This window comes from Ornithorhynchus anatinus, chromosome 10 (assembly GCF_004115215.2).
Source record: "Ornithorhynchus anatinus isolate Pmale09 chromosome 10, mOrnAna1.pri.v4, whole genome shotgun sequence".
Classification (NCBI taxonomy): Eukaryota; Metazoa; Chordata; class Mammalia; order Monotremata; family Ornithorhynchidae; genus Ornithorhynchus; species Ornithorhynchus anatinus.
The window spans coordinates 59,000,766-59,028,063 of NC_041737.1; the positions used below are offsets into that span (position 1 = coordinate 59,000,766).

General features: G+C 55.6%; 3 protein-coding genes across 3 annotated transcripts; all 3 read right to left on the reverse strand.

The window, feature by feature from the left end:
• Positions 1 to 4,325: 4,325 nt before the first annotated feature.
• Positions 4,326 to 9,935, reverse strand: PRIM1 (DNA primase subunit 1). Its single transcript, XM_029074030.1, has 13 exons — positions 9,794 to 9,935; positions 8,049 to 8,206; positions 7,639 to 7,745; positions 7,438 to 7,511; positions 7,154 to 7,290; positions 6,862 to 6,920; positions 6,620 to 6,729; positions 6,412 to 6,503; positions 6,171 to 6,303; positions 5,997 to 6,066; positions 5,289 to 5,380; positions 4,785 to 4,883; positions 4,326 to 4,624 (listed from the first exon to the last, which is right to left on the reverse strand). Exons 1-13 carry the CDS (start codon positions 9,894 to 9,896, stop codon positions 4,605 to 4,607), a joined length of 1,254 nt encoding a protein of 417 aa, XP_028929863.1. The 5' UTR covers positions 9,897 to 9,935; the 3' UTR covers positions 4,326 to 4,604.
• Positions 9,936 to 11,588: 1,653 nt separating this feature from the next.
• On the reverse strand, positions 11,589 to 21,073 carry LOC100091602 (retinol dehydrogenase 7-like). The gene is made up of 8 exons (XM_029072940.2): positions 20,994 to 21,073; positions 17,177 to 17,192; positions 15,490 to 15,528; positions 14,272 to 14,360; positions 13,749 to 14,098; positions 12,708 to 12,966; positions 12,162 to 12,325; positions 11,589 to 11,977 (listed from the first exon to the last, which is right to left on the reverse strand). The coding sequence occupies exons 1-8, from the start codon at positions 21,071 to 21,073 to the stop codon at positions 11,754 to 11,756; spliced, it is 1,221 nt and encodes a 406-aa protein (XP_028928773.1). The 3' UTR covers positions 11,589 to 11,753.
• Positions 21,074 to 22,372: 1,299 nt separating this feature from the next.
• On the reverse strand, positions 22,373 to 27,298 carry LOC100088220 (short chain dehydrogenase/reductase family 9C member 7). Its single transcript, XM_029073985.1, has 4 exons — positions 26,998 to 27,298; positions 24,528 to 24,786; positions 23,268 to 23,431; positions 22,373 to 22,683 (listed from the first exon to the last, which is right to left on the reverse strand). Exons 1-4 carry the CDS (start codon positions 27,296 to 27,298, stop codon positions 22,466 to 22,468), a joined length of 942 nt encoding a protein of 313 aa, XP_028929818.1. The 3' UTR covers positions 22,373 to 22,465.

A 27,298-nucleotide genomic window follows, 5' to 3' on the forward strand; every position in this document is an offset into this window, starting at 1 on the left:
CGCAGGGAAGCCGGGAGGAAAAACCAAGGAACCCTTGGAGGAATCACTTCCGGGTCGCCTGACGCCAGGCGCCCACAGCCGGGCAGCGCAGGGCCGTGCTGGACGGTGGGTGGCGCTGCGGCTCAGGTGACCGGACCCCTCCTGGGGCCCCGGCCCCGATAATAACAAATTATAATGATGGTATCTCTGAAGCGCTTACTATGGGGCAGGCACTGTTCATTCATTCAATAGTCTTTATTGAGCGCTTACTATGTACTAAGCGCTTGGAATGGACAAGTCAGGGCTCATGAGTTCGAATCCCAGCTCTGCCACTTGTCGGCTGTGTGACTGTGGGCAAGTCACTTCTCTGTGCCTCAGTTCCCTCATCTGTAAATGGGGATTAAGACTGTGAGCCCCACGTGGGACAACCTGATTACCCTGTATCTACCCCAGCACTTAGAACAGTGCTCTGCACATAGTAAGCACTTAACAAATACCAATATTATTATTATTCTCATGGACCCGGCCTGGCTGGCCCGGGGTCAGCCCTTGAGAGAAGACAATGGAGCTGCACTCGCCCCTCTTCTAACTCCCACACATCATCATCATCATCATCATCATCATCATGGTGATATTTCTTAAGCGCTTACTATGTGCCAAACACTATTCTAAATGCTGGGGGGATACAAGGTGATCAGATTGTGCCCCGTGGGGCTCACAGTCTTAATCCCCATTTTCCAGATGAGGTCACTGAGGCACTGTGAAGTGACTTGCCCAAAGTCACCCAGCTGGCAAACGGCTTGTGGCAGCATCACCTATTAGATAAGAGCATGGGCCTGGGAGGCAGGGGGACCTGGGTTCTAATTCACCCCCACCACTCGTCTGAGGGTGACCTTAGCCCTCATTTCCTCTTCTCCCACTCCCTTCTGTGTCACTCTTGCATTTGGATTTTCACCCTTTATTCACACCAACCTCAGCCCCACAGGATTTATGTGCATATCTGAAATTTATTTATATTAATACATCTCCCCCTCTGCTACACTAAGCTCTTTGTGGGCAGGGATCGTGTCTACCGACTCTGTTGTGCTCTGCTCTCACAAAGGATTAGTACAGCGCTTTCCACACAGTAAGCTCTTGATAAATACAAATGACCGATCTGTGAGCAGAGCACCGTACTGAGCTCTTGGAAAAGTACGATACAGTTGGTAGACAGGATCCTTACCCTCGTAGCCCTTACAGCCTAGTGGAAGAGATGGCATCGTGGGGCATGAGTTCCTTTCTAAATGCACCAAGCGTTTTTCTTCCCAGTGTCTGATGAATATGCCCTGTGCAGACAATGGTACGGTGAGGGAACACGTTGGACAACCACATGACTCCTCTGGGTAAGCGCACTGAGGGCAGAGAAAGTGTCTAAAATTCCACTGTATTGTACTCACCCCACTACTTAGCTCAGTGCTCTGAGCATTCAATACCATGGATGGGTACCTGCTACTCCCACATGGCAGCTCCCAGGGCCCTCGGCATCTTCCACTACCAGCCTGCCATGCCTCCTTCCCGGAATCCCACACCGCTTTTCCTCCACATCATCCAGGAACCTCTGATCCCACCCAGCCTTGCACTTCCCAAACCAGTGGCTGAGGCTATGGAGTCTGAGTCGTAAGGAGCCTGGAATTCTCCAGTCACAGCATCCTACTGACCTCTGTTGTCTTTATGCTAAGGAATGTTTTGGTTTCACCTCTCCTTGTGTCCGTCGCCAATCCCCCTCCTCTTTTTTTAATTTTTGGGTTGTGAGCCCCCCAAGGGACAGGGACTATATCTAATTTCCATCTGTGGATTCTTTCCCAGTGCTTGGAACAGTGATCTATAAATACCATTACTATTACGATCAATCAATGGTATTTATTGAGGCATTTACTATGTGCGGGGTACTGTATTAAGAGCTTGGGAGAGCATAATTCAACAATTAGCAGACACATTCCTTGCCCACAATGAGCTGGCAGTCTAGGGATTATTACCACTACTAGGGGCAAGGTGCCTGCCCTCAGGGAACTTACAGTAGGTGGAGGAGCCAGACACACAGTTGACTAATTGGAGGGAAAAGAGGATCAGAAGAGGGCCGAGTGAATATCTGAATGCAGGAATCAGTACACTCACAAGTGCTGGAGTTGTGCTGGACCTGCGGGTGCCTCTTGCTGGCCTTCGTACTTCAAGAACACTCCACTGATGGAGAAACTGGCCCCTCTCCGGTACCAGCGAAACTCGATGGGCTGACCCAGAAGCCATGGTTCGACCAGCATGCACACCAAAAGGCTGCCCTCCTCCTCCACCTCATCAGCATCGCTAGTGTTTATCCAAGTCATACAACACCGGTATTTGGTGCTGGATTTGGGAAAGTAGTCTACTTTCCCAAGGGCTTAGTACAGTGCTCTGCACATAGTAATTGCTCAATAAATATGACTGACTGAATGAATATCAACCTCCATTAGAGAGGGAGCTGCTGATAGCCAGAGAACATATCCCTTCTTTGTACTTCCCAAGTGCCTAGCACAGTGTACTGCACCTAGTGGACACCCACCATATAGTAATTCTACTACCAACATCAAAGAGACTTATTGAGCGCTTACTAAGTGCAGAGCACTGTACTAAACAGTTGGGAGAATACGGTACAACAGCGTTGGTAGATACAGTCCCTGCCCAGGGAGCTTAGTCTAGCTGAGGAGACATTTGAATCAATTATGACTACTGATTGGGACTATGACTACTGTGGGGCTGAGGGTGAGGTGACTATCAAGTGCTTGATAGGTACAGATCGAAGTGCAGAGGCAATGCAGAAGGGAGAGGGAGGGGGACAGGTGAGGGCTCAGTGGGGAAAGCCCTTTGTAAAACACTGTACTAAACGCCTGGGAGAGTACAATAGCTCAAGACGGGTACCCTGCCTTTAGGGAGTTGACCCTCTAATGGGGGTGGACAGACGGGAACAAGTTATTTGCAAAAGGTGGGAGCAGAATATACTATGAAGCAGCACAAATATATCAGGTTGATAACACCTAAACAAGTCTTGAATATGCCAGTGAAAACATATGTTGACAAGCACTGAAATTAGGAATGAAATATTTGAGTGCTAAAGGGAGGGGTTAATATGACTGGGGTGTTAACTGGGGAAGCCTTCCTGGAGGAAGTGGATTTCAGAAGCACTATGCAGGCCAATGCTCTCCCAGGTTCAAAGTCCGACTGAAATCACATCTCTGCCAGGAAGCCTTCCCTATTATCTCCCCATCTCATTTTCTCTTCCCTCTGCACCACATGAGCAGCTGGAACCACCACCCTCCTGCCTCTCGAACCCCCACCAATACCCCGTGGGAATCAGTGTGGCTCAGTGGAAAGAACACGGGCCTGGGAGTTAAGGGACCTAGGTGCTAACCCAAGCTCTGCTCCATGCCCGTTGGGTGGCCCTGGGTGAGTCACTTTCCTTCTTTGCCTCAGTTTCCTCATCTGCCAAATGGGGACTTGATATCTGATCTCCCTCCTATTTGGACTGTGGTGTCCAACCTGGTTATCTTATCTACCCCAGTGCTTAGTTTGGGGCTTGGCACACAGTAAGCACTCAATAAATATCGACTGATGTCCACTGCTGGACAGTAAGTTCCTTGCAGGTAGAGATCATGTCTATCTCTGTTGTCCTCTCACCAGCGCTCAGTACAGTGCTCTGCCTGGAGTCGGTACTCTATCAGTACAACTGATGGCTGGCTGTGCCCCGCAGCCATGGGGCCCTGGGTGGGCACTCCAGGGCGCTCTTAGCTCTAACCTGACCCCATCTGCCAGTGGGAAGATGCCTTGGAGCCTTCTGGGGGAAGCCAAACCAGCCAAGAGGTTTCCAGGCCCCTGATGGACCATCTGTCGGACGGCAAGTGCATGGGAGATCCCCCGGCTCCGGGGTTGTGGGAGCCGAGACCCGGCGTCTGGTCTGCCGGTGGAAAGACGGCTTGGAGCCTTGTGGGGGAAGTCAAACCGGTTACGAGGTCTCCGGGGCCCACACCCCCACACCGGCTCCATAAGTTGGACATGCTGCCTCTGCCCCCGGGGCTGAAGCTGGGCCCCGGGGGCTGGGAGAGGATGCCTTCTGTACAACAGGCCTGGGCTCCAGGTCCCCCCCACCCTTGTCCCCACCCTCCCGACCAGGGTAACCGCAGGCTTGGCGGTGACCCCTGGTGAAGGCAAGAGGGTTTAGGAAGTCACGCAGGGTGACACGGGGAGGGCCTGGCCTGTCTCGGCCCCAGGGGGCTGGAAGGGCTGGGGAGGAAGGTGTCCGTCAGCATACCGGAGGAAGCACGGGTGCAGATGCGGAGTCTGGATGCCAAGGCACGGCGGCTTTTAATAGTTCTGTCCACACGAACGGTGCCAGTGGGGGCAGCCCCTGGACGGGTACCCGGCGAAGGGTCCCGGAAGGCAGCCCGGTGGCGGGGCGAAGAGGGGAACGGGGATGGACGGGGGCGGTCCCCGGGTCGTCGATGGTTCCGGGGCTTTGCCGGCTGGCCCATCTGCAATCAGAAGGGGTCCGGCCCAGCTGCCGTGTGGTCCCAGGAGCTGCACCTGCTCTGTCCACGGCCGGGGGGCCACCATCACCTTCAGAAGTCTCTCTGAGCATCTAGAATTAAGCGAGAAACTGCAGGCTCCCCTGGACCTCCTCCTGCTTCCCCCATCCCCTCAGATCAGCACCCTGGGATCCGGCCGCGGAAGGGATTCTGAGCCAGGTGCAGCCCGCCCCTCTCCCCAGCCCCTCCTTAGTTCCCCCACCCAACTCTCACCACTCCTCTGGAGAAGCTCGCCCCTGTGGGCCTGGTCCAGCCCATCGAGGAAACGCTCAAACACCTGCACGTAGGGGCCCAGGCTGGTTTTCTTGTAATCTGCGGGCGCAGAGTCAACCGATCACACTGAGTGGGCTCAGGGACTTCATTCATTCACTCAATCAACTGGATTTATTGTGCGCTTACTGTGTGTAGAGCACTGTACTAAACACTTGGAATGTGTAGTACAGTAATAAAGAGAGAAAATCCCTGCACCCAACGAGCTCACAGTCTAGTGGGGGGAGGTCAGACATCAATACAAGTAAACAGGCATGAATATAATAAAATTATAAATATTTACATAAGTACTGAGGTGGTTTAGTCAGGGCTGTCCCAGCTCGTAGTCGGAACAGGGAAGGAGAGCCGGGGGGGGGGAAGGGGGAGAGGTCTGGGAGATGGGGGAGTGTGCTGGAGGAAATGCAAAGGGGGCACCGGGGCGGCCGGTCCAGATGGCCCCTTCCTTACCTCGAGCTCGACGCCTGGCGCTGACCTCCAATTCGTCCCCCGCCGCCACCTCCTCCTCCCCCTCGATGGCATCCAGCTCGTGGCAGAGACTACTGTGACGCCCCAGGAGAAGGGCGGGAGGGTCATCTTGGGGTCACGGCTGAATCAGCTCCCGGGGGGCGGGGAGGGGGCATGCTACCAAAGACCGGGGTAAGGCCCTGACTTGGGAGACATATAGGCTGGATGGGGACGGGACATGTGGGGGAGTGAAGCTGAGCAGGAAGATGGCAGAGGATGGGCAGGGGATGAGGAAAGAGAGGAAGCTGGGTGGAAAGGGGCCTGAAGCTATTAAGAATAATAACACTTCTGGTACCTCTTAAGTGCTTACTATGTGCCAAGCACTGTTCTGACTGCTGGGGCAGATACAACATCAACAGGTTGGACACAGTCCCTGTCCCAATTGGGGTTCACACTCTTAGTCTCCATTTTATAGTTGAGGCAAACTGACTTGCCCAAGGTCACGCAGCAATTAGAACCCAAGCCCTTCCGACTCCCAGGCCTGTGCCACTAAGTCACACTGCTTCCAAGAAACAGGGGGGCGCGTCTGGGATTTGAACCCAGGACCTTTCGCACCCAAAGCAAGAATCATACCCCTAGATCAACGAGCCGCTGGCGAGAAGTGGGGCAGAGGCTGAGCGGGGGAGGGAAAGGGGGGCGGCGGAGGCGCACCTGATGGTGGGGACGGCCCAGGGGTCGAACTGATCCACTGCCTGCAGGTCAATGGGGACAGAAATTCGGCCTGGGGAGGGGAGAGAGAAGGGGGGCAGGGGCGTGAGGGTCTGTGGATCGCTGGGAATGGACCCCCTTACCCCTCACCCCGACTCCTCGCAGCCGTGGCAGTACCGGTCTTGGGGTGGACGCTGAACGGGCTCTTGAGCAGGTGGCCGAGGCTCTTGCTGACGTTGGCGTCCAGGCGGGGGAAACACAGCTGCAGCATCACCTCCCAATCCGACCGTGATACCGGCCGGGTGGCCTTCTGGATGTGAAAGGGGTGACACATATGCTCCAGTCACCCCTGGTCCCCTCCCTGCCCCGCTCTGTCCCCCTTCCCGTCCGCCCCCACGGTGCCCTGGCCCCCACCTACTTGGTGCTGCTCCAGCACCTTCTTCAGGTGATGCCAGCGCTGCCGGGAGCCGGGGAGCTTGGGCAAGTCGCTCTGCAGGGTCTCGCGCAGCGGTGCAGCAGCTAAAGAGCATCAACGTGGGGGCGAGAGCATCTGCGACCCCCCCCAGCCCCAGTCCCTAAACCAACCCGCCCACTGCCACCCCCTCGAACCACGGGGCGAAGGATATCTTCCGGTACGAGGGCGATGACCTTGTCCCAACGCTCCTTGCTGGCCAGGAAGTCCTGGCCATCCACAGCATAGTCTTCGAAGTAATCTTCCACCAAGCTTACTGACCGCCTGCAGTCACAAAGCGATGGGGCGGGGGGGACATGGTCAGCTGGGGACAGACACAGGGGTTGAGATGGAGCGGCCACAGCGTTTCCAGGTCGACGCAACACACCCCTTCTCCCCAGCGGGCACTCCACCCACCTGACGAACGGGTGAACCTTCTCCCCGACATGGACTTTCTTCACCATCTCTCGGCCTCCCTGCAACATCAGCCACTCTGTAACCACATTCCTACTTCGGCCAGGTACCCGTGCCCCTTCCCCGCCCCCCACAACCGTGCCGCCCCACCCTGGCTCAACGGTCCAGTCCTTGGGGATCCCGGTTCAGAGTCGGAGGACCCAGGGTCGGCGGGGAAGAGCATAGAGACAGAGGGGATGGGAGGGCTGGGGCCCAGAGATTGAGGGGTGGGGAAGCAAATTGGCAGAGGGCTCACCTTGACGAGGCTCAGGTACTCAACGATGCCCGAACGCACGGCCGGAGATAGCTTCCTGGCCGAGGCATCACAGACCCAGCAGTGGACGCCTCTCCTGCCCGAGTACACCCACAGGCGGTGCTGGAACCCAAAGTCTTCTGTGGGGGCGCGGAGACAAGTAGCAGCCGTCAGAGCCTGCAACTCCACCCTGGTGCCCCACCTCACTGCCCCCAGTCACGGAAGCCTGACCCCGTCAGCGGTGGGGGTGACAGGGAGCGAGGGCCCCCAGGGGCCCCGACACTCACCCTTCAGGGCCCGGTCCAGGATGTGGATGGCCATGGTCATGAGAGTCCAGCACTTGGGGCAGATCTCTGCAGAGCTGGAATGGGGGTGGGGGGCGGGGGGGTGAGCATCTTAACTTCTAATTTCTCTCCACCCCCCCGGCCCGCCTCGGCTTTCTCGACAATCCCTCCCCCACCTGCCGCACCCACCCCACCCCGTCACACCTGCAACACAGCCTGACGTCATCGTAGTCTGTCATGTCAATATCAAACACGAGCTCTTTCTCCTGGGCCTGGAAAGCCCCCGGCTTCACTGTGTTGTGCTGACTGGGCTGTAGCCAGAGTAAGTCTGTGAGCGGGGGGGGTGGGGGAGGGCGCGGGCACCAGTCGGAGACCACCGGACCCTCCCCCCGCCCAGCGCCCTTGCCCAAGCTCTGAAGGCAGCCGCCAGAGTGGCGGGGACATGACGACAACGACACACAACTGTGTGAGTCGCCGGAGGAAACCACACCCCCGTCCGCCCTACTGTGATCTCCGGGTCTATTCCACAGTGCCCAGCCCCAACTGACCCCCAGCCTCCCCAGTCCACAGTGCTCAGCCCCCCACCAGACTCCCGTTCCCTGCCAGTGTCTCACCCTGTGTGAGTAGACGGCTCCGACGTCGATCTTGTAGGGACTCAGCTTCTGCATCTCCTTCTCCAGTTCGGCCTGTGTGCTGAACGACTGGTAGCGGATGTACACGTCGTCCTTGAGCGTGAAGGAGAATTCTCGGTGCTGGAAGTACCTCTTCTCCACTGCATGACAGCCCGACGACCGAGCGCTCAATCCCTTGGGGAGGCCGAGCCCCTCAACCCCATGGAGGCCGAGTGCTCAATCATTTATGTGGGGGCAGGGAATGTGTGTACCAACTGTTATACTGCAGTCTGCGGAGACCTTAGTATACTGTGCTGCACACAGAAAGCACTTAATACTGACTGAGCCCTCCATTTCCTTCTGTTCCTCCTCCCCTCCCCATCGCCCCTACTCCTTCCCTCCCTCTGCTCTAACTCCTTCCCTGCCCCACAGCACTTGTATATGTTTGTACATATTTACTGATCTATTTATTAATGATGAGCATTTACCTATGGTTCTATTTATCTATTTTGATGGTAGCGATGCCTGTCTACTTGTTTGGTTATCTATCTTCCCCTTCTAGACTGTGAGCCCGTTGTTGGGTAGGGATTGTCTCTGTTGCCGAATTGTACTTCCCAAGCGCTTAGTGCAGTGTTCTGCACACAGTAAGCGCTCGATAAATACGACTGAATGAAGTACTTTTGATTGATTGAACCAACACTGGCTGGGCCAGAATGGCCTGCCAAGCACTTGGGAGAGTGCAGTAATTAGTAAACACAATCCCTGCCCACAGAAGCTACTGGTCAAGCCCCGGCCCCCCACAATGACTGCATTTCCTCACCCCCTCCTCCCTCGCAAGGTTGGGAGCTTGGTAGGGCAGGAGTCCCAGCTTGCCCGGTAAACCTGAGGATTAGCATGCCCCCAGGCCAAGAGTGTTTGTGGCTCAGTGGAAAGAGTAGGGGTTTTGGAGTCTGAGGTCATGAGTTCGAATCCCACCTCTGCCACTTGTCAGCTGTGTGGCTGTGGGCAAGTCACTTCACTTCTCTGGGCCTCAGTTACCTCATCTGTAAAATGGGGATTAAGACCGTGAGCCCCACGTGGGACAACCTGATTCCCCTATGTCTACCCCAGCGTATAGAACAGTGCTCTGCACATAGTAAGTGCTTAACAAATACCAACATTATTATTATTATGAGGCTGCGGGGGAAGGGGAGGGCCTGCCCAGAGCTGTTGAATTGGAAAAGGGGGGCTTTGGGGATGTCAACTGGATTAGGCATTCAGTTCAACACCAGGCTGGCCACCTGGATGCCAGGGGGTGAGGAAAATAATACTAATAATAATGTTGGTACTTGTTAAGCGCTTACTATGTGCAGAGCACTGTTCTAAGCGCTGGGGTAGACACAGGGGAATCAGGTTGCCCCCCCGTGGGGCTCACAGTCTTAATCCCCATTTTCCAGATGAGGTCACTGAGTCCCAGAGAAGTGAAGTGACTTGCCCACAGTCACCCAGCTGCCAAATGGCAGAGCTGGGATTCGAACTCATGCCCTCTGACTCCAGAGCCCGGGCTCTTTCCACTGAGCCACGCTGCTTCTCAAAAGAGAAAAAAAGAGAGGGAGCAGACCCTGGCACCCAGATTCAACCCAGCCTCAAGCCTGGCCCTAGCCCAGCCCCCAGGTTGGCTCTAACCCTGCTCCAGCCCCCTGCCCGGCCCAAACCCAGCCCGGTGCCCAGCTTGCAGCCCCGACGGACGGACGGACGGACGGACGGACCTCGGCCATAGCTGAGCCAGCGGTAATACTGGGAGAAGGGGAAGAGGCGGCGGTAATAGACCCGCAGCAGCTCCGGCAGCGCCGCCGGCTCAAAGGGCTCCATCGCCCGGGACCGCCAGGCGCAGCCGGCGGGAAAACGCCAATCCAGCTTCCCCGCGCAGGCGCGCTCCAACCCGCGCCGGGGGGCGCGCAAGGCCCGGCGGGAGCCGCGGGGGTCGCTGGGAGTTGTAGTCCTCACCCAAGGCCAAGCCTCCGAAATTGGCCCAGCGCGGGGCGAGGTTGGGGGAGGAGAAAGCGCTCCAGGGACAAGGGCCAATGAACCCCCACATGTCTCCCTCATGGGCCCGTTAGCCCCTCGAAGGCTTGTGTATCTTGCAACTGAACTCTTCGATTCAACCGTTCCCAGATTGAGCCTCCCTTTTCCTCTGCTGGAGACCCCCCCCCCCTCCCCGCCCCACAGCACGTGGGTACATTTATGTACATAGTTATTATTCTATTTATTTTATTAATGATGTGAACATATCTATAATTCCATTTACTCGTATCGATGCCTGTCTAGAGAAGCAGCGTGGCTCAGCGGAAAGAGCACCGGCTTTGGAGTCAAGAGGGCATGAGTTCGAATCCCAGCCCTGCCACTTGGCAGCTGGGTGACTGTGGGCAAGTCACTTCACTTCTCTGGGCCTCAGTTCCCTCATCTGTAAAATGGGGATTAAGACTGTGAGCCCCACGGGATCAACCTGATTCCCCTGTGTCTACCCCAGCGCTTAGAACAGTGCTCTGCACACAGTAAGCGCTTAACAAATACCAACATTATTATTATTATTACTTGTTTCATTTGCCGGATACCTGCTATGTGCAGCTGTGCTGAGCACGTACTGTGTGTCCAGAGCTGTCCTTGGCACATACTATCTGCAAAGGGTTTTACCAGGTTGTGTGCAGAGCCTTATCATTACTTGTTTCGTTTGCCGGATACCTGCTATGTGCAGCTGTGCTGAGCACATACTGTGTGCACAGAGCTGTCCTTGGCACATACTGTCTGGAGAGGGTTTTACCAAGTTGTGTGCAGAGCCCCATGCTGGGCACCTGTTGTGTGCAAAGCGCTGCCCCGGACCGTTATGGTGTCCAGAGTGCTGCCCTGGATGCTTCCTGGGTGCAGAGCGCTGTACCGGGTGCCTGCTATATGCAGAGACCTATACCGGGGCAAGGTATGGGGACTGTAAGCCCGGTGTCGGCAGGGATTGTCTCTCTTTATTGCAGAATTGCACTTTCCAAGTGCTTAGTAATAATAATAATGTTGGTATTTGTTAAGTGCTTCCTATGTGCCAAGCACTGTTCTAAGCACTGGGGTAGATACAGGGTAATCAAGTTGTCCCACGTGAGGCTCACACTTTTAATCCCCATTTAAAGATGAGGTAACTGAGGCACCGAGAAGTTAAGTGACTTGCCCAAAGTCACACAGGTGACAGGTGGTGGAGAGGGGATTAGAACCCATGGCCTCTGACTCCTAAGCCCGTGCTCTTTCCACTGAGCCAGTGCTCTGCACACAGTAAGCGTTCAATAAATGAGATTGAATTAATTAATTAATTGATTAATTAATGAAGAGAGACAACAGAAGGCTGGGCTGCAGGCTATGCTGAGTTTTTGCTGAGTCTCTGGGGCCATTGGGGAAGGGGAGCCAGGCCGCCGGGGTGGGTGCGGGGAGGGGAGGTGGGGAAGAGGGGCTGGCTAGCCCGGCAGTGAGACCGAGCCCACCCTGTCCCTGGTTCACAGCGCGCGAATAGAAAGAAACAGGAGGTTTAGAATTCTCTTTCTTTATAAGGGGAAAGGGTCCCGGGGGGGTGGGCCGGGGGGTCCCATGGCTTAGGGCCCACCGGCCTCGTACCTGATCCCTCCCCACCATATACACCTGACCCCCCATCCCCAGACAGGCACAGCACGCCCCTAACCCGGCCTCTGCATGCTAATTGGCCTGTGCCGGGCGCATGTTGCTCAGGAAGCCTCTGAGCAGGAGGTCGCTCAGTGATGTGGGCAGATAGGACAGGGGCAGATAGATGAACCGGGCGTCGCGGCCAGGAACGTAGCGGCTCCGAGGGTGGACAGCCGTCAGCGCGTGGGTCATGCTGCCATACACTGGGGCCAGGTCGGTCTGGCCCCCGGAAATAAGGCGCTCCAGGCCCCGCCAATCTGGGCAGAGGAAAGGAGGACTGACTGGGGTGGGGAGTAGGGGGCAAGGGCCCTCTGTCGCTGCCCTGTGGTCCCCTTTCATTCCCTCCCCACCCCTTACTCCCTCCCTCTCCTGCCCCCAACCCTCCCCTTCCCTCCTTTTGCCCCTAGGCCCCTCCCCCCTTCCCCCTGGCTCAGGGCTCACAGCTCTCCATGTAGACATCCCCATAGCTCTCCCTGGCCCCGGGGGGAGCACGGCTCCAGATGGTGGCTACCAACGTGTGCACGTTTTCCGGCGGTAGGATTTGGGTCCGGAAGTTGCCCGGTTCGATGATGGCCACTTTGACACCGAAGGGAAAAAGTTCACGCCTGAAACGGAGGAAACCAAAGATGGAGTGGGGAATCCTGGGCCAGAGTGCGAGGACGCGCTCGCGCCTCTCAGGAGCGTCACGGAGGTCACCGACAGGGCAGAGGCTGTGCAAGGGGAGCCCAGGGTGGGGCTTGGGCAGCGGGAACAGAGCGGGGAACTTAAGGTGGAGATGAATGCTGGGGGATGACCATGCCAGCGCTTAGTACGGTACTTGGCAATTGGTAAGCCCTTAACAAGTGCCATTATTATTATTATAAATTGGAACCAGTCCCAACCGTGAACCTGGCCCCAGCCATGGGGCTCCCCCAGTAGGAGGTCACAGGGGTTAGGATCCTAGGGAGGGAGGGCGCCAGGGAGGTGGGAACAGGGCGGGGATCTCACCGCAGGCTGTCTGAGAAGGCTTCCACACCAAACTTGGAGACGCAGTAGCCGCCGCCAAAGAGGGACAGGCGGCCCAGGACGCTGGACACGTTGACGATGCGGCCTCGGGCCCGCTTGACCAGGGGCAGCAGGGTGAGCGTCACGTCGATCAGCCCCAGGAGGTTGACGTCCAGCACTTTGACGAAGTCCTCCTTGGTCAACCACTCGTTGGGGGCCACTGGCATGGCGATGCCCGCGTTGTTCACCAGGCCCCAGAGCCCTGCCACCAGGTGAACAGAAATCGCTCGGAATCATCCGGCCCTCCCTGAGGGCGGCCCTCTGAGACGGTGCAGGGAAGGCGGGAGGCTCTGTAGTCACCCGGGGTTTAGGCCTGGGGGTTGGGCTGGCCTGGGAGTGGGGTTGGACTGGGGTTGGGGTGCCCTGAAGATGGGATTGACCTGTCCTGGGGGAAGGGTTGGCCTAGGGGAGGGGTCTGACTGGGAATGGGGTCAGCCTGGTTGCTGGTCCTGCCGGCATTGGCTGCTCTATCTGTGCCACAGGAGCCAGGGGTGCCGGTGCACTCGCCCCCTCTGCCCCGCAAAGAGAAGCAGCGAGGCTTAGCGGATAGAGCACGGGCCTTGGAGTTCAAAGGACCTGGGTTTTGATCCCGGTTCTGCCACTTGTCTGCAGTGTGACCTTGGACAAGTCACTTCACTTCTCTAGGCCATCTATAAAATGGGGATTAAGACTGTGATCCCCATGTGAGACAGGGACTGTGTTCAACCCGATTTGCTTGTATCTATCTCAGCACTTGTTACGATGCTTGGCCCATAGTAAGTGGTTAATAAATGCCACAGCTATTATCATTATTATTATTGTTATTTTTATTCTCCCACAGGATCCATTCCTACCTCCCAACACATCCTCCCTAAGAAAACTTGGCTCTGCCCTGACTCTGCGTGGGCCAGTGCTAGTGAGGTCTTATCCCCCGCAGCCTCCTGTCCCTTTCCCTCTCCCCTCTGCCCCACCCCCCAACTCCGGGGTTTGGGGATGGCACCTCACCTCGCTCGCCCACGGTCTCCTGGGCCCACTGGGCCATCGCCCGGACGCTCTCAGGTCGGGTCACGTCGAGCAGCACCGTCTGCAGCCTCCCGGACGCCTCCTGCCGCAGCCGCTCGGCCCCGCGCTCCGTCAGGCAGGCGGCCAGCACCCGCAGCCCGCGCTGGTCCAGCTTTGTGGCCAGCAGGTAGCCGAAGCCCGAGTCGCAGCCCGTGATGAGCACGAACCGGTCATGCAGCTGCCCCACCATCTGTTGCTCCCGCTGCCAACGCCACAGCCGCCACAGCACCGCCGCCGCCACCCGCAACACAGCCACAACCACAGCCACATGGTCCTCGCAGCACCGGCCCACCCTGTTGAGGAAGGGAACTGTTCAAGCCTTTCCTGTCCGGCCTTGCCCACCCAGCCCGCCCTTAGCCGCTGCTGAGGCTTGGGGTGAACGGGGGCCGAACGTTGATTCTCCCACCCCGCTGGCCCCCTGTAAAGGGTTAATCCCCTGCGTCCGCCCCCATCCCCGCTCTCCTACCTCCTCCAGTTGGGTTCGCGGCCCAAGCCCGCCCGGCCTGCTGCCCGACCTGGTTCCCCAAGAGGCAGGGACAGACAGCGCTGCTGGGTCTGCAGAGGGAGAAGTGTCCGCGTCACCTCTCCTTAAGAGCAGCCTGCTGGGCGGGGAGCTGGGTGGGAGGTCTCAGGGTGGGGTTCCCCAACTTTTCAGGGCCCTAGGCTTTGGTGGGACAGGTTGAAGCCTCAATCTTCCTGTCCTGCTTGCTTCCCGACCCTCCTGGCCCTGCCTGGGGCCTACAGCTCCCAGAGGCGAGGCCTAGGCGGCTCTCCCCAGCCCCTACCCTGCTCTGCTCCGCTCCCCCTTGTCCGCACCGCCCCAATCTGGCTGTCTCTCAAAGAGGCGGGCCTCTCCTCCCACTCGGCACTCCCCACCCTGCTGGCCCAGGCCCCCCTCACATCCAGGGTTACCCCACCCCTCTACTCTATACTCCCCCACCCATAGGTTCCCACGGCCCCACAGCCCACACCCCTACTCATTCATTCATTCACTTATATTTATTGAACACTTATGGTATGCAAAGCACTGTATTAAGTGCATGCGAGTACAGTACAGTGACAAACAGACACATTTCCTGCCCAAAACGAGCTCACAGTTTAGAAGGGGAGACAGATATTAATATAAATTAATTAATAAATACATAGTGTGTGTATACACACATATATTCAGAAGAAGCAGTAAAGTGTAGTGGATAGAGCACGGGCTGGGGAATCGGAAGGCTATGGGTTCTAGTCTCGGCTCTGCAGCTTGTCTGCTGTGTGACCTTGGGCAAATCACTATACTTCCTTGTGCCTCAGTTACCTCATCTGTAAAATGGGGATTGAGACTGTGAGCCCATGTGGGACAGGAACTGTGTTCAACTCGATTTGCTTGTATCCACCCCAATGCCTAGTACAGTACCTGGTGCATAGTACACTTTTAAAAAATACCATCATATGTGCTGTGAGGCTGGGAGGAAGGATGAATGAATGCAAGTCAGAGAAACACAGAAGGTAATGGCAGAAGAAGAGAGGAGGCTACCAGAAGGCTCCGCTGGCACCGCTCTGCCAAGGCTCCCCCACTTCCACTGGGCACCCTCCCTCCCTCTCCCCAACCTGACACCCCCATCCCCAGGGCTCTGTCTCTTCCAGGCGGTACACCACCCCTAAGGCTCCCCCCGCCCTCCAAACCAGACACCCCTACCTGAATGTCTTTTTTCCTTTCAATCGTACTTATTGAGCGCTTACTGTGTGCAGAGCACTGTATTAAGTGCTTGGGAGAGTAAAATATAACAGTGAACAGACACATTCCCTGCTCACGAGGAGCTCATAGTCTAGAGGGAATTAATCATTAATAGAAATAAATTACGGATATGGACATTAGTGCTGCGGAGCTTGGGTGGGGGTGCAGTTCCCCTTGACCTCCAAACCTGACACCCCAACCCATAGCCCTCCCCGCAGCCCCAACTCAACACCCCCTCAATCATTCCCCCCACCTCCACAACCCAACACTTCCTCCTGCAGATTTTCCAAATCCCTCTCCCGCTCTCTGATCTTTGCTTATACCTTGCCTTTCCCACCCCCATCCTGAGGGGAATGGCAGGGAGAGCACAGGGGATCCAGAGGGGTGAGAGGTAGCGAGGGCAGCAGTGAGGGGCCAGGCTCTCGAAAGAGCAAGGAAGTCCTTGGGGGGCCCATGAGACAAGAGATGGAAGCCAAGGCTTCCCCCTCCTCCTCCCACATAGAGGCTGCCTAAGAGGGCTGCGGAGACCCTGCCGCCCCAGAAGGATCCCCACTCACCTTCCTCTGCACGGGGGCAGTGAGGGCTCAGCCAGCAGGAAATGGGGTTCAGGTGCCCTCCAAGCACCGGGGAGCTGGAGGAGGAACAGGGGGGTGACTTAGGAAGGGAATGAGATGTGAAATGGGGTGGGTGGGGGCCGGTTCAGGTCACTGGACCAGTGGGACTTTGAGGTCAGAGGTCAGAGATCGGGCTCCGGGATGCCCAGCTGGTCCGGTGGGGACCCCCAGGATGGTTAGCCCATCCACAGCCCCTTAGCCTGCGGCCGGGCGTGGTTGAACTGCTGTTTCCTCCTTCGGGTCCAGGGAGGAGCTGGAAGAAGCCAGGAGAAGCCAGAGGGGGAAGAAACTGGGTGGGCTTGGGGCCACATAGCAGGGGGAGCCAGTCTGAAACGGAGCCCATGGGGCGCGGCAGGGACTGTGGGAAAAAGGAATCCCTGAGCCCTGGACCGAGAGGCCTAGTGAGGGAAAAATCCCCGGCCAGGGTAGGGGGAATGACACGAGAGGGAAGGAAGGGGGAGGGTCTAAAGAAGAAGGGGGCCCAGGAATGGAGGAGGCCCAGCGACTCAGGGAGGGGAGAGTCTTAGGAGGTAGGAGGTCTAGGGAGGAAGGATGCCAGGGAGAGAGGGAGTTTAGCGAGGTAGGGGGCACAGGGAGGGAAGGGGTGTCTAGGGAGGGAGGCAGTCCAGAATCAGGATCAGTGGAAAAACCAAAGGGAACCTGGGAGTCTTGGTCCCGGAGAGGCTGCTGGAATCACCCGGGCCCTACAGAGACCAAATTGTAGCAGCAGGGGATGGAGACAGGGGAGCGCAGAGGTGGGGGCGGGCAGAAATGGGGGCGGTCACAGAGCTGTACTTTCTCTGTTCCATTGCCCCAGGGTCCCTGTCTGACCCGCTGATCGAGTGGCCATCACCCTGGGGCCGGATCCACCCCTTAGCAGCCGGGTCACCTTTCCAGTTGGACTTCTGACCCCCCCCCCCCCGGGGAGGGCCCTGGGCTGGGAAGGGCCCCGGGGCCAGGGACCGCTAGTGGGGCTGGAAAGTGTCAATCTAGAGACAGTAGACAGGGAGTGTGGCATGAGTCTAACAACCTACTGCAGCCAGAGGTGACCTGGGGGGGTGAGAGGACAAAGGATTTGGGGGTTGGAGAGCCTTCCTCCCCATTCCCTTTTCCACCTTCCTCCACCATCATTTCATCCAGCTCCCAGGCTCCAGAAACCCCTTACCACTGACTTTAAAATGCTCAATCCTATCTTATCTCTCTGACTTCCTATTTCAATCAAGCAAGCTCACTTTGCTCCTCTAGCACCAACCTACTCATTGTACCTAGACCTCATCTATCTCCCTGTCCACTCCTCACCCACGTCCTCTCTCTGGCCTGGAACTCCGTCCCCCTTCAAATCTGACAGACATTCACTCACCCCATCTTCAAAACCTAATTAAAATCACATTTCTTCCAAGAGGCTTTTCCTGACTAAACTCGGATTTCCCCTACTTCTTCTCCCTTCTGTGTCACCCTTGCACTTGGATTTTGTATCCTTTAAACACTGATAGTCACCCAACTCTCAGGCCAACATTACTTATATACATATCAGCAATTTATTTTAATGTCTATCTCCCATCTAGACTGCAAGCTCCTTATGAGCAAGGAATATGTTTACCAATTCTGTTACACTGTACTTTACCAAGTGTTTAGTACACTGTTCTGTACTAAATAGAGTATACCCAAACTCTGTCCTCCCACGTCTTTCCCATCACAGTAGATAATACCTCTATCTTCCCTATCTCACAAGCATGGGCCTGGGAACCCGAGGACCTGGGTTCTAATCCCAGCTCTACCACTTGTCTACCACTTGTCAGACAACTTCTCTGTGCCGCATCTGTAAAATGGGGTTACGGCTGTGAGCCCCTTGTGGGAAATGGATTGTGACCAACCTGATTAACTTATAATAATAATAATAATACTTAGGGTACTTGTTAAGTCCTTACTATGTGCCAAGCACTGTTCTAAGGTACTACAAGGTAATCAGGTTGTCCCACGTGGGGTTTACAGTCTTAATCCCTATTTTACAGATGAGGTAACTGAGGCATAGAGAAATTAAGTGGCTTGTCCAAGGTCACACAGCAAACAAGTGGCAGAGCTGGGATTAGAACCCATGTCCTCTGACTCCCAAGCCCGTGCTCTTTCCACAGAGCCACACTGTTTCTCTACCCCAGCACTTAGTATCTTAGTATCCCAGAGCTTAGCACTTAACACTTAGATTAGTGATCTTAGCACCTGTATCTACCCCCAGCACTTAGTACAGTGCCTGTCATGTAGTAAGGGCTTAACAAATAACATTTTAAAAAAACATAAAAAAGCCTTTAACCTTGGCATTATCCTTGACTCATTTATTTCATTCAATCCACATATTCAGTGTCACCAAATCTTCTTGGTTCCATCTTCGCAGCATCATTAAAATGCACCCTCTCCTCTCCATCGAAACTACTAAAATGCTGATCCAAGCACTTACCTTATCACACCTCAACTACTGCATCAACTTTCTCCCTGATCTCCTGATTCCCGTCTCTCCTCATTCTGGTCTATACTCTGGTGCCCAGATTATTTTTCTAAAAAAAGTTCAGTCTTCACCTCCCCACTTCTCAATTACCACTAGTGGTTGCCACTTCTGCATTAAAAACAGAAACTCCTTAACTGTAGACTTTAAAGCACTCAATCAATTTGCCCTTTCCTACCTGGGTCAGAAGGACCTGGGTTCTAATCCTGATTCTGCCACTTTTCTGCTGTCTGTCCTTGGGCAAATCTTTTCACTTCTATCTGTCGGTTCCCTCATCTCTAAAATGGGGACTAAGACTATGAGCCCCATGCGGGACAGAGACTGCATCCAACCCGACTTGCTTGTATCCACCGTAGGGCTTAGGACAGTGCCTGGCACATAGTAAGTGCTTAACAAATACCACAATTATTATTATTATGATTATGATTATTATTATTATCAGCTCGCCTCACTGATCTACTACAGCCCAGCCCGCACACATTGCTTCTCCAGTGCCGGCTTGCTTAATGTGCCCTGATCTCTGGCCCAGAACTCCTTCCCCTTCCATATATGCCAGACCACCACTCTCCCCACCTTCAGAGCCTTACTGAGGTCACATCTCCTCCAAGAGGTCTTCCCTGATTAAGCCCTCTTTTCCCCAGTTCCCTCTCCTTTCTTCAACATCTATAAACTTAGATCTGTGATGTTTGGGCATTTGCTTTTGCTTCACCCTCAGCCCCACAGTTCTTATGTACATATCCAGAAATTATATATTATAAACGATTTATTTTATTAATGTCTGTCTGCCCTTCTAGACTGTAAGCTCATCATGAGCAGGGAACGTGTCTACTAATTCTGTTCTATTGTACTCTCTCAAGTACTTGGTACAGTGCACTGTACACAGTAAGCACTCAATAAATACAGATGATTGATTCATCGACTGATTGATCTGGGTGGCCATAATGAGGGGCTGCACTAAACTCCTGAATTCCTCAGAAATGCAAATAACCAGAGCCCCAGGTTGCCCACTCCTGGTGGGGACAGAGCTGTGAGCCGGGCAGTGGGAGTTAGTCAGGGAAAGTTTTCAGGAGAAGCTGTCCTAGTCTCAAAGAGGGGTGTCTGGGGAAGTCAGGACCCAAGGGAGGGAAGCAGGGCCTCTAAGGTCAACAGATGGAATAGACAGCAGAGGGAAGTCAGGTGACCAGTTTGAAGTGAGGGGCCACTCCCAGTGCGTGGGTCACAATTGGGAGCCCCTAATAATGGCCAAAGGAGGTGGGATGGGGGCCCTGGGGAATGAGTCAAGCAGCCAGGAGCCGGAGTAGGTCTCAGGGGAAAGATAGTGGGCAGAGAGCAGCTGAGAGCTTGAAGGAAAGAGTGCATGTATGGAAGCAGTTGGGCGAGTGTGTGTGAGGCGTGAGCATGTGTGCTTACATTTGGGTGTGTGCTTGTGTATGCGTGTAGGTGTATGTGTGATTGAGTACCTTGCTTCCTCCATCAGACTGGCAGCCCCTCGAGGCCAGGCATCATGTCTCCTCTTTCCTTTAATCCTCCCCCAGTGTGCAGCAGCATGTGTGTGTGCACATTTGTGTCTGTGTGAGTGTGTGTGTGGTCACGGGTATGCATGCTTAACTTTGTGTCTGCAGTTCAGTTCCACAGGGTGCTTGGGGCCAAATGACAACCAGATAGCACAGGTCATCAGCCTGGAAGCAGTGTGACCTACTAGAAATAGACCAGGTCTGGGAATCAAAGGACCTGGGTTCTAATCCCAGCTCTGCCCCATGTCTGCTGTGCGACCTTGGGCAGGTTGCTTCACTGCTCTGTGCCTCAGATTCCTCATTTGTAAAATGGGGATTAAAAACCTGTTCTCCCACCTGCTTAGATGTGAGGGACTGTGAGCCCCATGTGGGTCAGGAACTGTGTCCAGCCCAATCATTTTAGATTCATTCTGTCACTGAATTTGGTCAACTCAATCTTTACATCTCAAGAATTCACTGCTTCTTCTCCATCCAAACTGCTACTATGCAAGTTCGAGTACTTGTCATATCCTGCCTCGACTACTGCATCAGCCTACTTGCTGACCTCCCTGCCTCCAGCCTCTCCCCTCTCCAGTCCAGACTTGCTCAAGGTCACACAACAGGTAAGTGGCAGAGTCGGAATCAGAACCCAGGCCCTCTGACTCCCAGAGCCATGCTCTTTCCACAAGGCTACGTGGCTTCTCTTTCATCATGAATCCCTTGTTCACATCCTCCCTCCTGCTTGTGAACTCCTTCCCCCTTCACCTCTGAAAGACCACCACTCTCTTCATCTTCAGCCCTACTAAAGTCCTATCTTCTCCAAGACTGGAGCCACATTAGCCGGGCTCCTGCTGGCGTTACCTGTGGAGTAATTGACACCCAAAGTAGAAATTTCCCTCAGGGAGGGGTCCTGAGGAGATGAGCAGTTGAAATTTCTCCATGCACGGGAGGGGCTCACACTGCTACACGATCGACCAGTCAATCAAACCATCAATCAACAGTATTTATTGAGCGCCTCTATGTGTAGAGTGCTATAATAAGCGCTCTATGCTAGGGGCAGGTCCAGAGCTGGTCGGGAGAGCAGGAGGACAGAGGGTCTCTTCACTCCCTCTGTGGCCTCTGGCAGAAATCGAAGGGTGGAGAAAGGGTTGGGAAGGGACACTTTCACCCCTGGGACTAGAGTGGGAAGATGCCAATGCTTCTTCAGGGAGATTCATGCCCCCTCCCTCCCGCTGGAGCAGGAAGGTACCAAGGCTTTTTCCCACAGGGAAACTCATCTTCCCTCCCTCCTCCTACTCCCAGGGCAGTGCTGGGGACTGGGGCTCTTGTCCTTTCCACAGGTCTTGGACAGAGATTCATCCAGGAAGTGATACAAAGAGCCGAGTGGTGTCAGTATGGGGAGATGGACGATGGGACGGGAAAAAAACGACCATTGTTCAGGATGGAAAAAGGTTGACGAGGGTGGTTAATAGTGTCACAAATGCAAATTTGCAGCTGACCCCAAGCACTTTCCAACTCCTGCCCCCCACCAGGTTTCCGGACAAGTTTGGCCTGCGTGAGGGTGGGGGCGGCGCCACCGGAGCTTCTGAGTGGGGCTGGCGGCGGGGTGCTGGGCAAAGCCATAAATGATCCCTTCTCCTCCCCATGCCCCCTCCACTCCCCGAGGCCTGGGCAGCCTCCACCCCCACTCCCACTCCCTTAGAGGTCCCCCTGGGGCCACCCTCTAGACTGGAAACTCCTTGAGGGTCAGGATCGCGTCTGCTCATTCTCTTGTGCTCCACACAATGGCAGCGTGACTGAGTGACAAGAGCATGAGCTTGGGAGTCAGAGGACGTGGGTTCTAATCCCGACTCCGCCACTTGTCTGCTGTGTGACCTTAGGCAAGTCGCTTCATGTCTCTGTGTCTCAGTTACCTCATCTGAAACATGGGGATTGAGATTGAGAGCTGAGAGCCCCAGATGGGACAGGGACTGTGTCCAATTTGATTTGCTTGTATCCACCCCAGCGCTTAGTACAATGCCTGGCACATAGTAAGCCTTTAACAAATACCATCATTATTATTATTAGTCCCTGTACCTCAGTTATCTCAACTGTAAAATGGGGATTAAGACAATGAGTCCCATGTGGGACAACCTCATTACCTTGCATCTATCCCAGTGCTTAGAACAGTGTTTGGCACATAGTAAATGTTTAACAAATACCATAATTATTATTATTATTATTAGAGGGAAAGTTCAGTCAATACTATTGATTGACTGGAGGGAGGTGAGGCCCCCACCATCCCCCGACCAGGCTCTTCCCGGCCTTCCCCCGCAGGCCGACCCCCGCATGGGCTAGATGCTGTCGGCTGGTCGGGGGAGGTAGCGGCTGAGGATAAAGTCCGTGATGGCGGTCGGGAGCTTGGCCAGTGGTAGGTAGAGCAGCTTGGCGTCCAGCCCGGGATTGTAGCGGACCCGTGGACTGCGGGAGGTCAGTGCGTGCTCCATGCTGTCCGTCACCTCGCTGATCTTTGGCTCAGCCAGCATGGTCATGTTCTTCAGCTTCTTGCTGTCTGCGGGGAGGCAGAGGGGGTCAGCCGGGACAGCGTGGTGGAGGAGGGCACCTCACCCCCGGGCCCTCCATTTTCCCGACCCTCCCCAGCAAGGCTCTGGACCCAGGCCAGGCAGGGGTCTCAGCCCTGGATTGGACAGGTTGAGGAACCTGTGGTGTGTTTCCTGTCTATGTTTTTAAACATCGTTTGCTGTTTTGGGGTTCACCTATCTTGTAGGTCTGATACCAACCCCTTGCTCCTGGCCTCGCCCCACCCACCCCTTTATTTTTAAATTGTTAAATCCTTGAGGGCCACAATCTTCTTCTAGTATTACTACTCCTGGGAAAAGTGGTTCCTGGGGTGGGGAATCCAGGGGTTTCTCCGGACTTTGTCAGTGAGGTTGGTATCCTAGGGAGCTGAAGGGTCTCTGGGGGCTTACTCATCCACGCTGGGGGGCCCCGTGGGCAAGGGTTCCGGGACTTTGTGGGGGGGAGGTCCTGGGGGTGGGAGTCCCTGGCTGAAGGTCCTTGGGGGAGAGGGGCACTGGGGGCGGGATCCCTTGGGCTGGTTCCCGGAGGGTGGGGGGTCCCAGGCCTAAGACTCACAGATTTGGAAGTACTGCTCTCCGTAGCTGTCGCGGGTCTCCTGGGGCAGCCGTTCCCACAGGCGCCGCAACCGCTCTTCCACTCCCTGCGTCCCGAGGATGGACGTGCGGTAGTTGCCCGGCTCGATCACACACACTTTCACCCCGAAATAGTGCAGCTCGCGCCTGTGGTGAACACGGTGACCTCAGCCCCCGGCCCGTGCCGGACTCCGGGGACCAGACCCACACAGCCCTGGCAGCCAGCTAGGGCTCAGACCCGGGACCAACCCCTGGCCCTGGTCCTTAGGGACGGGGCAGAGACCAGCTCCCTGCAGCCCCTCCACCTGAGTGCTCCTCCTCATCCAGAGGTTTCTCTGGCAGGGGCCCAGCCCAGCCCGGCACCGCATTGTTCCTCCTCCTCTTCTCCTAGAGAAGCAGTAAGGCCTAGTGGATAGAGCACAGGCATGGAGGTCAGAAGGGCCTGGGTTCTAATCCCGGCTTCACCACTTATCTGCTGTGAGACCTTGGGCAAGTCATTTCACTTCTTTGTGCCTCAGTTCCCATGCTATGTGCTCATGCTATGTGGGACAGGGACTGTGTCCAACCCACTTATCTTGTATAATAATGATGGCATTTATTAAGCGCTTACTATGTGCAAAGCACTGTTCTAAGCACTGGGGGGATACAAAGTGATCAGGTTGTCCCACGTGGGGCTCACAGGCCTAATCCCCATTTTACAGATGAGGTAACTGAGGCACAGAGAAGTGAAGTGACTTGCCCAAAGTCACACACCTGACAAGCGGCGGAACCAGTATTAGAACCCATGACCTCTGATTCCCAAGCCCGTGTTCTTTCCACTGAGCCACGCTGCTTCCCGTGGTGGTCTACCCAACCCTAGCACTTAGAACAGTGCCTGGCACACAGTAAGCACCTAACAAATACCATAATAATAATCACTACTATTATTATTATTTTTATCAGCTGGGCCAACGTTGTCCCCTTCACATGTGTGGACTCGGTGGGGTTTGAGATGCTGGGGGTGAGGGGCCAAGGACAAATGGGCAGGGCTTCACCACAGGCCTGGGGGGAGGTTTCAATGTAGGCAGCAGGGCATGGAAAAGGATGTGGGCCCTGACCACAGGCCTTGGAGCGGGGTCTGGAATAAGAGGACGGGGCTCACCGGAGGAGGGGAGGGAGGAAGGAGGCTGTAGGGACCCAGCTCCGTGGGGTGGGGCGAGGGATGCTGGGTGGTGAGGGGAGGGGGTTGAGGTGGAGGTCTCACCGCAGGCCATCGGAGAAGGCCTCCACGCCAAACTTGGAGACGCAGTAGCCGCCACCGATGACCACCACGCGACCTCCGGAGCTGGACACGTTGACGATGCGGCCTCGGGCCCGCTTGACCAGGGGTAGCAGGTTGAGCGTCACGTCGATCAGCCCCAGGAGATTGACGTCCAGCACCTTGGCGAAGTCTTCCTTGGTCAGCCACTCGTTGGGGCCGGACGGGAGTCCCACCCCAGCGTTGTTCACCAGGCCCCAGAGCCCTGGGACATGGACCAGATACAATAGTAATAATGAACAATTGTGGTATTTGTTATGCACTTATCACGTGCCCGGTACTGTAATGAACCCTGGGTAGTTAAAAAATAATCAGATCAGATACAGTCCCTGTCCCACGTAGGGCTCACAGTGTAAAGGGAGGAAGAAGAGGGATCTAACTCCCATTTTACAGATGAGGAAACGGAGGCACGATGTAAAAGTGAGGTCATGCTGTAGGCAAGTGGTAGAGCTGGAGGTAGAACCCAGGTCCTCTATCTACCAGACACTGAAAGCGGACAGGGAAGGGGGTTTCTGAGTAGGGGAGTTGGGTTGGCCAACAAGCAGGCGGAAAGTAAGGTCAGAGGGGCACGCAGTTGTCGGGAAGTCCTGTTGGCGGGAAGCTGGGTCAGTGGGGTGCCCAATCAGTGGGGAGCACTGTAGTGGGGAGGTTGGCCCAATACCAGGTGACAGGGAGCAGGTTGGGGGTGGATTTGGGGGCGGGTGAAGAGGAAGTGAAGAGCCAGCATCTCTGACACTAAGAAGGAGGGGGTTTCTCCTGGCTGCCTCCCCTCCCAGAGACAAGGATTTGAGTTTTGGCTGAACTCCTCCCTGTGACCAGGAATTTGGTCTGCCTCAAGCCTGGTTTCTATCTCCGATTCCCCTAGTCTCTGATTTCAGGTTCTGGTTTTTCTTCTCCGTAGTCCTCCGCAGACTTCTTTCCCCAACCTAAGTCCTCCCACCTCCTCATCCTCCCCTTCTCCCCAGCCCACTCTGTCTTCCCAGTTCATCTGTTCTAAACCCAACTTTGTCACTTGTCTGCTGTGTGAACTCGGGCAAGTCACTTCATTTCTCTGTGTGTCAATTACCTCATCTGTAAAATGGGGATTGAGACTGTGAGCCCCATGTGGGACAGGGACAGTGTCCAATCCGATTTGCTTAGAACAGCGCTTAGTACAGTGCCTGGCACATAGTAAGCTCTTAACAAACACCAAAATTATTATTATTATTCATTTCCTCTCCTCATTCTCCCCTCTCCCCAGCACTGTCTCCCCAATTCTCCCCCTGTCCCCAATCCTCCCCGTCTCTCCAATCTCCCCCCTCTTCTGCGTGCACTGTACTGCAAGCCTACTGTACTGCGAGCCTACTGAGAAGCAGCGTGGCTTGGTGGAAAGAACATGAGCCTGAGAGTCAGAAGACCTGGTTCTAATCTCAGCTCTGTCACTTACTGCTGTGTGACTCGGGGCAAGTCACTTAACTTCTCGGTGCCTCAGTTTCCTCATCTGCAAAATGGGGATTCATTCATGCATTTGTATTTATTGAGCACTTACTATGTGCAGTGCACTGTACTAAGTGCTTGGAGTGTACAATTTGGCAACAGATAGAGACAATCCCTGCCCAACAACGCGGTCACAGTCTAAACAATTCAATACCTGTTCTCCTCACACTTAGACTGTGTACCCCTTGTGGGACCTGATAATCTTATATCCACCCCAGTGATCAGTACAGTGCTTGGACATAGTAAGCACTTCACAAATGCCAGAATTATCCTCAATCCTCCCCCTCTCTTCCATCCTCCTGCTCACCTCAATCTTCTCCTTTCCTCAAACCTCCCCCTCTCCCCAATCTTCCCCTTTTCCTCACTCTTCCCCATCTCCTCATCCTCCCCCCCGGCTCCAGCCCTTTCCATCTCCCCAGTTCTCCTCCTCCTCAACCCTCCCCGTCTCCCGCCCCTCTCCCCCCCACTCCCCCTCCACTCCTCTCGTGCAGTGCCCTGCCTCTGCCCCCCTGGGCGGACCTGCTGACAACTTCCCCCAGGAGAGACTCCCCCATCCCCGCCTCCAGATGATACACGCCCCCCTCCCTGGTCTCTCATCTCTCCTGCCCTCTCCTTTGCAGCAGGAAGAAGTTTAGGGCCTAGAAAGAAGTTCCCAGCTGTCAATTATTCCGGGAGATCCTGTTCCTTCGCGGGAAGGGGAAGGTTTGATGAGGGAAGGAGAGGATCCTATCTCCAAACCCCAGGACGGGGAGGGAGGGGAGGCCCGGCGTCCCAGGCAGGAGGGGACAGGAGGTCCAAGTTTCTCAGGGTCGAGGGACCCCGACCACTTGGCATCGACTTGACTCCCAGGTGGGGGGATGCGTGGGGGCGGGGAGGATCAAATGCCACCCCTGTCCCGTCCCGTCCCGCCCTCCTGCCCCGGATCCCCTAAGGGACGCACCTCGCTCTCCCACGGTCTCCCGGGCCCACCGGGCCGCGGCCCGGACGCTCTCGGGCCGGGTGACGTCGAGCAGCACGGTCCGCAGCCTCCCGGACGCCTCCCGCCGCAGCCGCTCGGCCCCGCGCTCCGTCAGGCAGGCGGCCAGCACCCGCAGCCCGCGCCGGTCCAGCTTCGTGGCCAGCAGGTGCCCGAAGCCCGAGTCGCAGCCCGTGATGAGCACGAACCGGTCGTGGAGATCCCCGACCAGGTTGAAGTTCTTGAACCAGCGGGACATGAAGGACCGGTCGGTGAGGGCGGCCAT

Coding starts and splice junctions, on each gene's coding strand:
- PRIM1 (XM_029074030.1), bottom strand. CDS start 9,896: ATGGAGCCCTTTGAGCCGGCGGCGCTGCCGGAGCTGCTGCGGGTCTAT. Junction 6,921..7,153: donor AGTACCTGAGCCTCGTCAAG/GTGAGCCCTCTG, acceptor CTGATGTTGCAG/GGAGGCCGAGAGATGGTGAA. Junction 6,067..6,170: donor CAGCGTCCACCCCAAGACCG/GTACTGCCACGG, acceptor TCCCCTCCCCAG/GCCGAATTTCTGTCCCCATT.
- LOC100088220 (XM_029073985.1), bottom strand. CDS start 27,298: ATGGCCGCCCTCACCGACCGGTCCTTCATGTCCCGCTGGTTCAAGAAC. Junction 24,787..26,997: donor GGAGACCGTGGGAGAGCGAG/GTGCGTCCCTTA, acceptor TCCATGTCCCAG/GGCTCTGGGGCCTGGTGAAC. Junction 23,432..24,527: donor GCCTTCTCCGATGGCCTGCG/GTGAGACCTCCA, acceptor TGTTCACCACAG/GCGCGAGCTGCACTATTTCG.
- LOC100091602 (XM_029072940.2), bottom strand. CDS start 21,073: ATGGAGAAATTTCAACTGCTCATCTCCTCAGGACCCCTCCCTGAGGGA. Junction 12,967..13,748: donor GGAGACCGTGGGCGAGCGAG/GTGAGGTGCCAT, acceptor ACCTGGTGGCAG/GGCTCTGGGGCCTGGTGAAC. Junction 12,326..12,707: donor GCCTTCTCAGACAGCCTGCG/GTGAGATCCCCG, acceptor CCTCCGTTTCAG/GCGTGAACTTTTTCCCTTCG.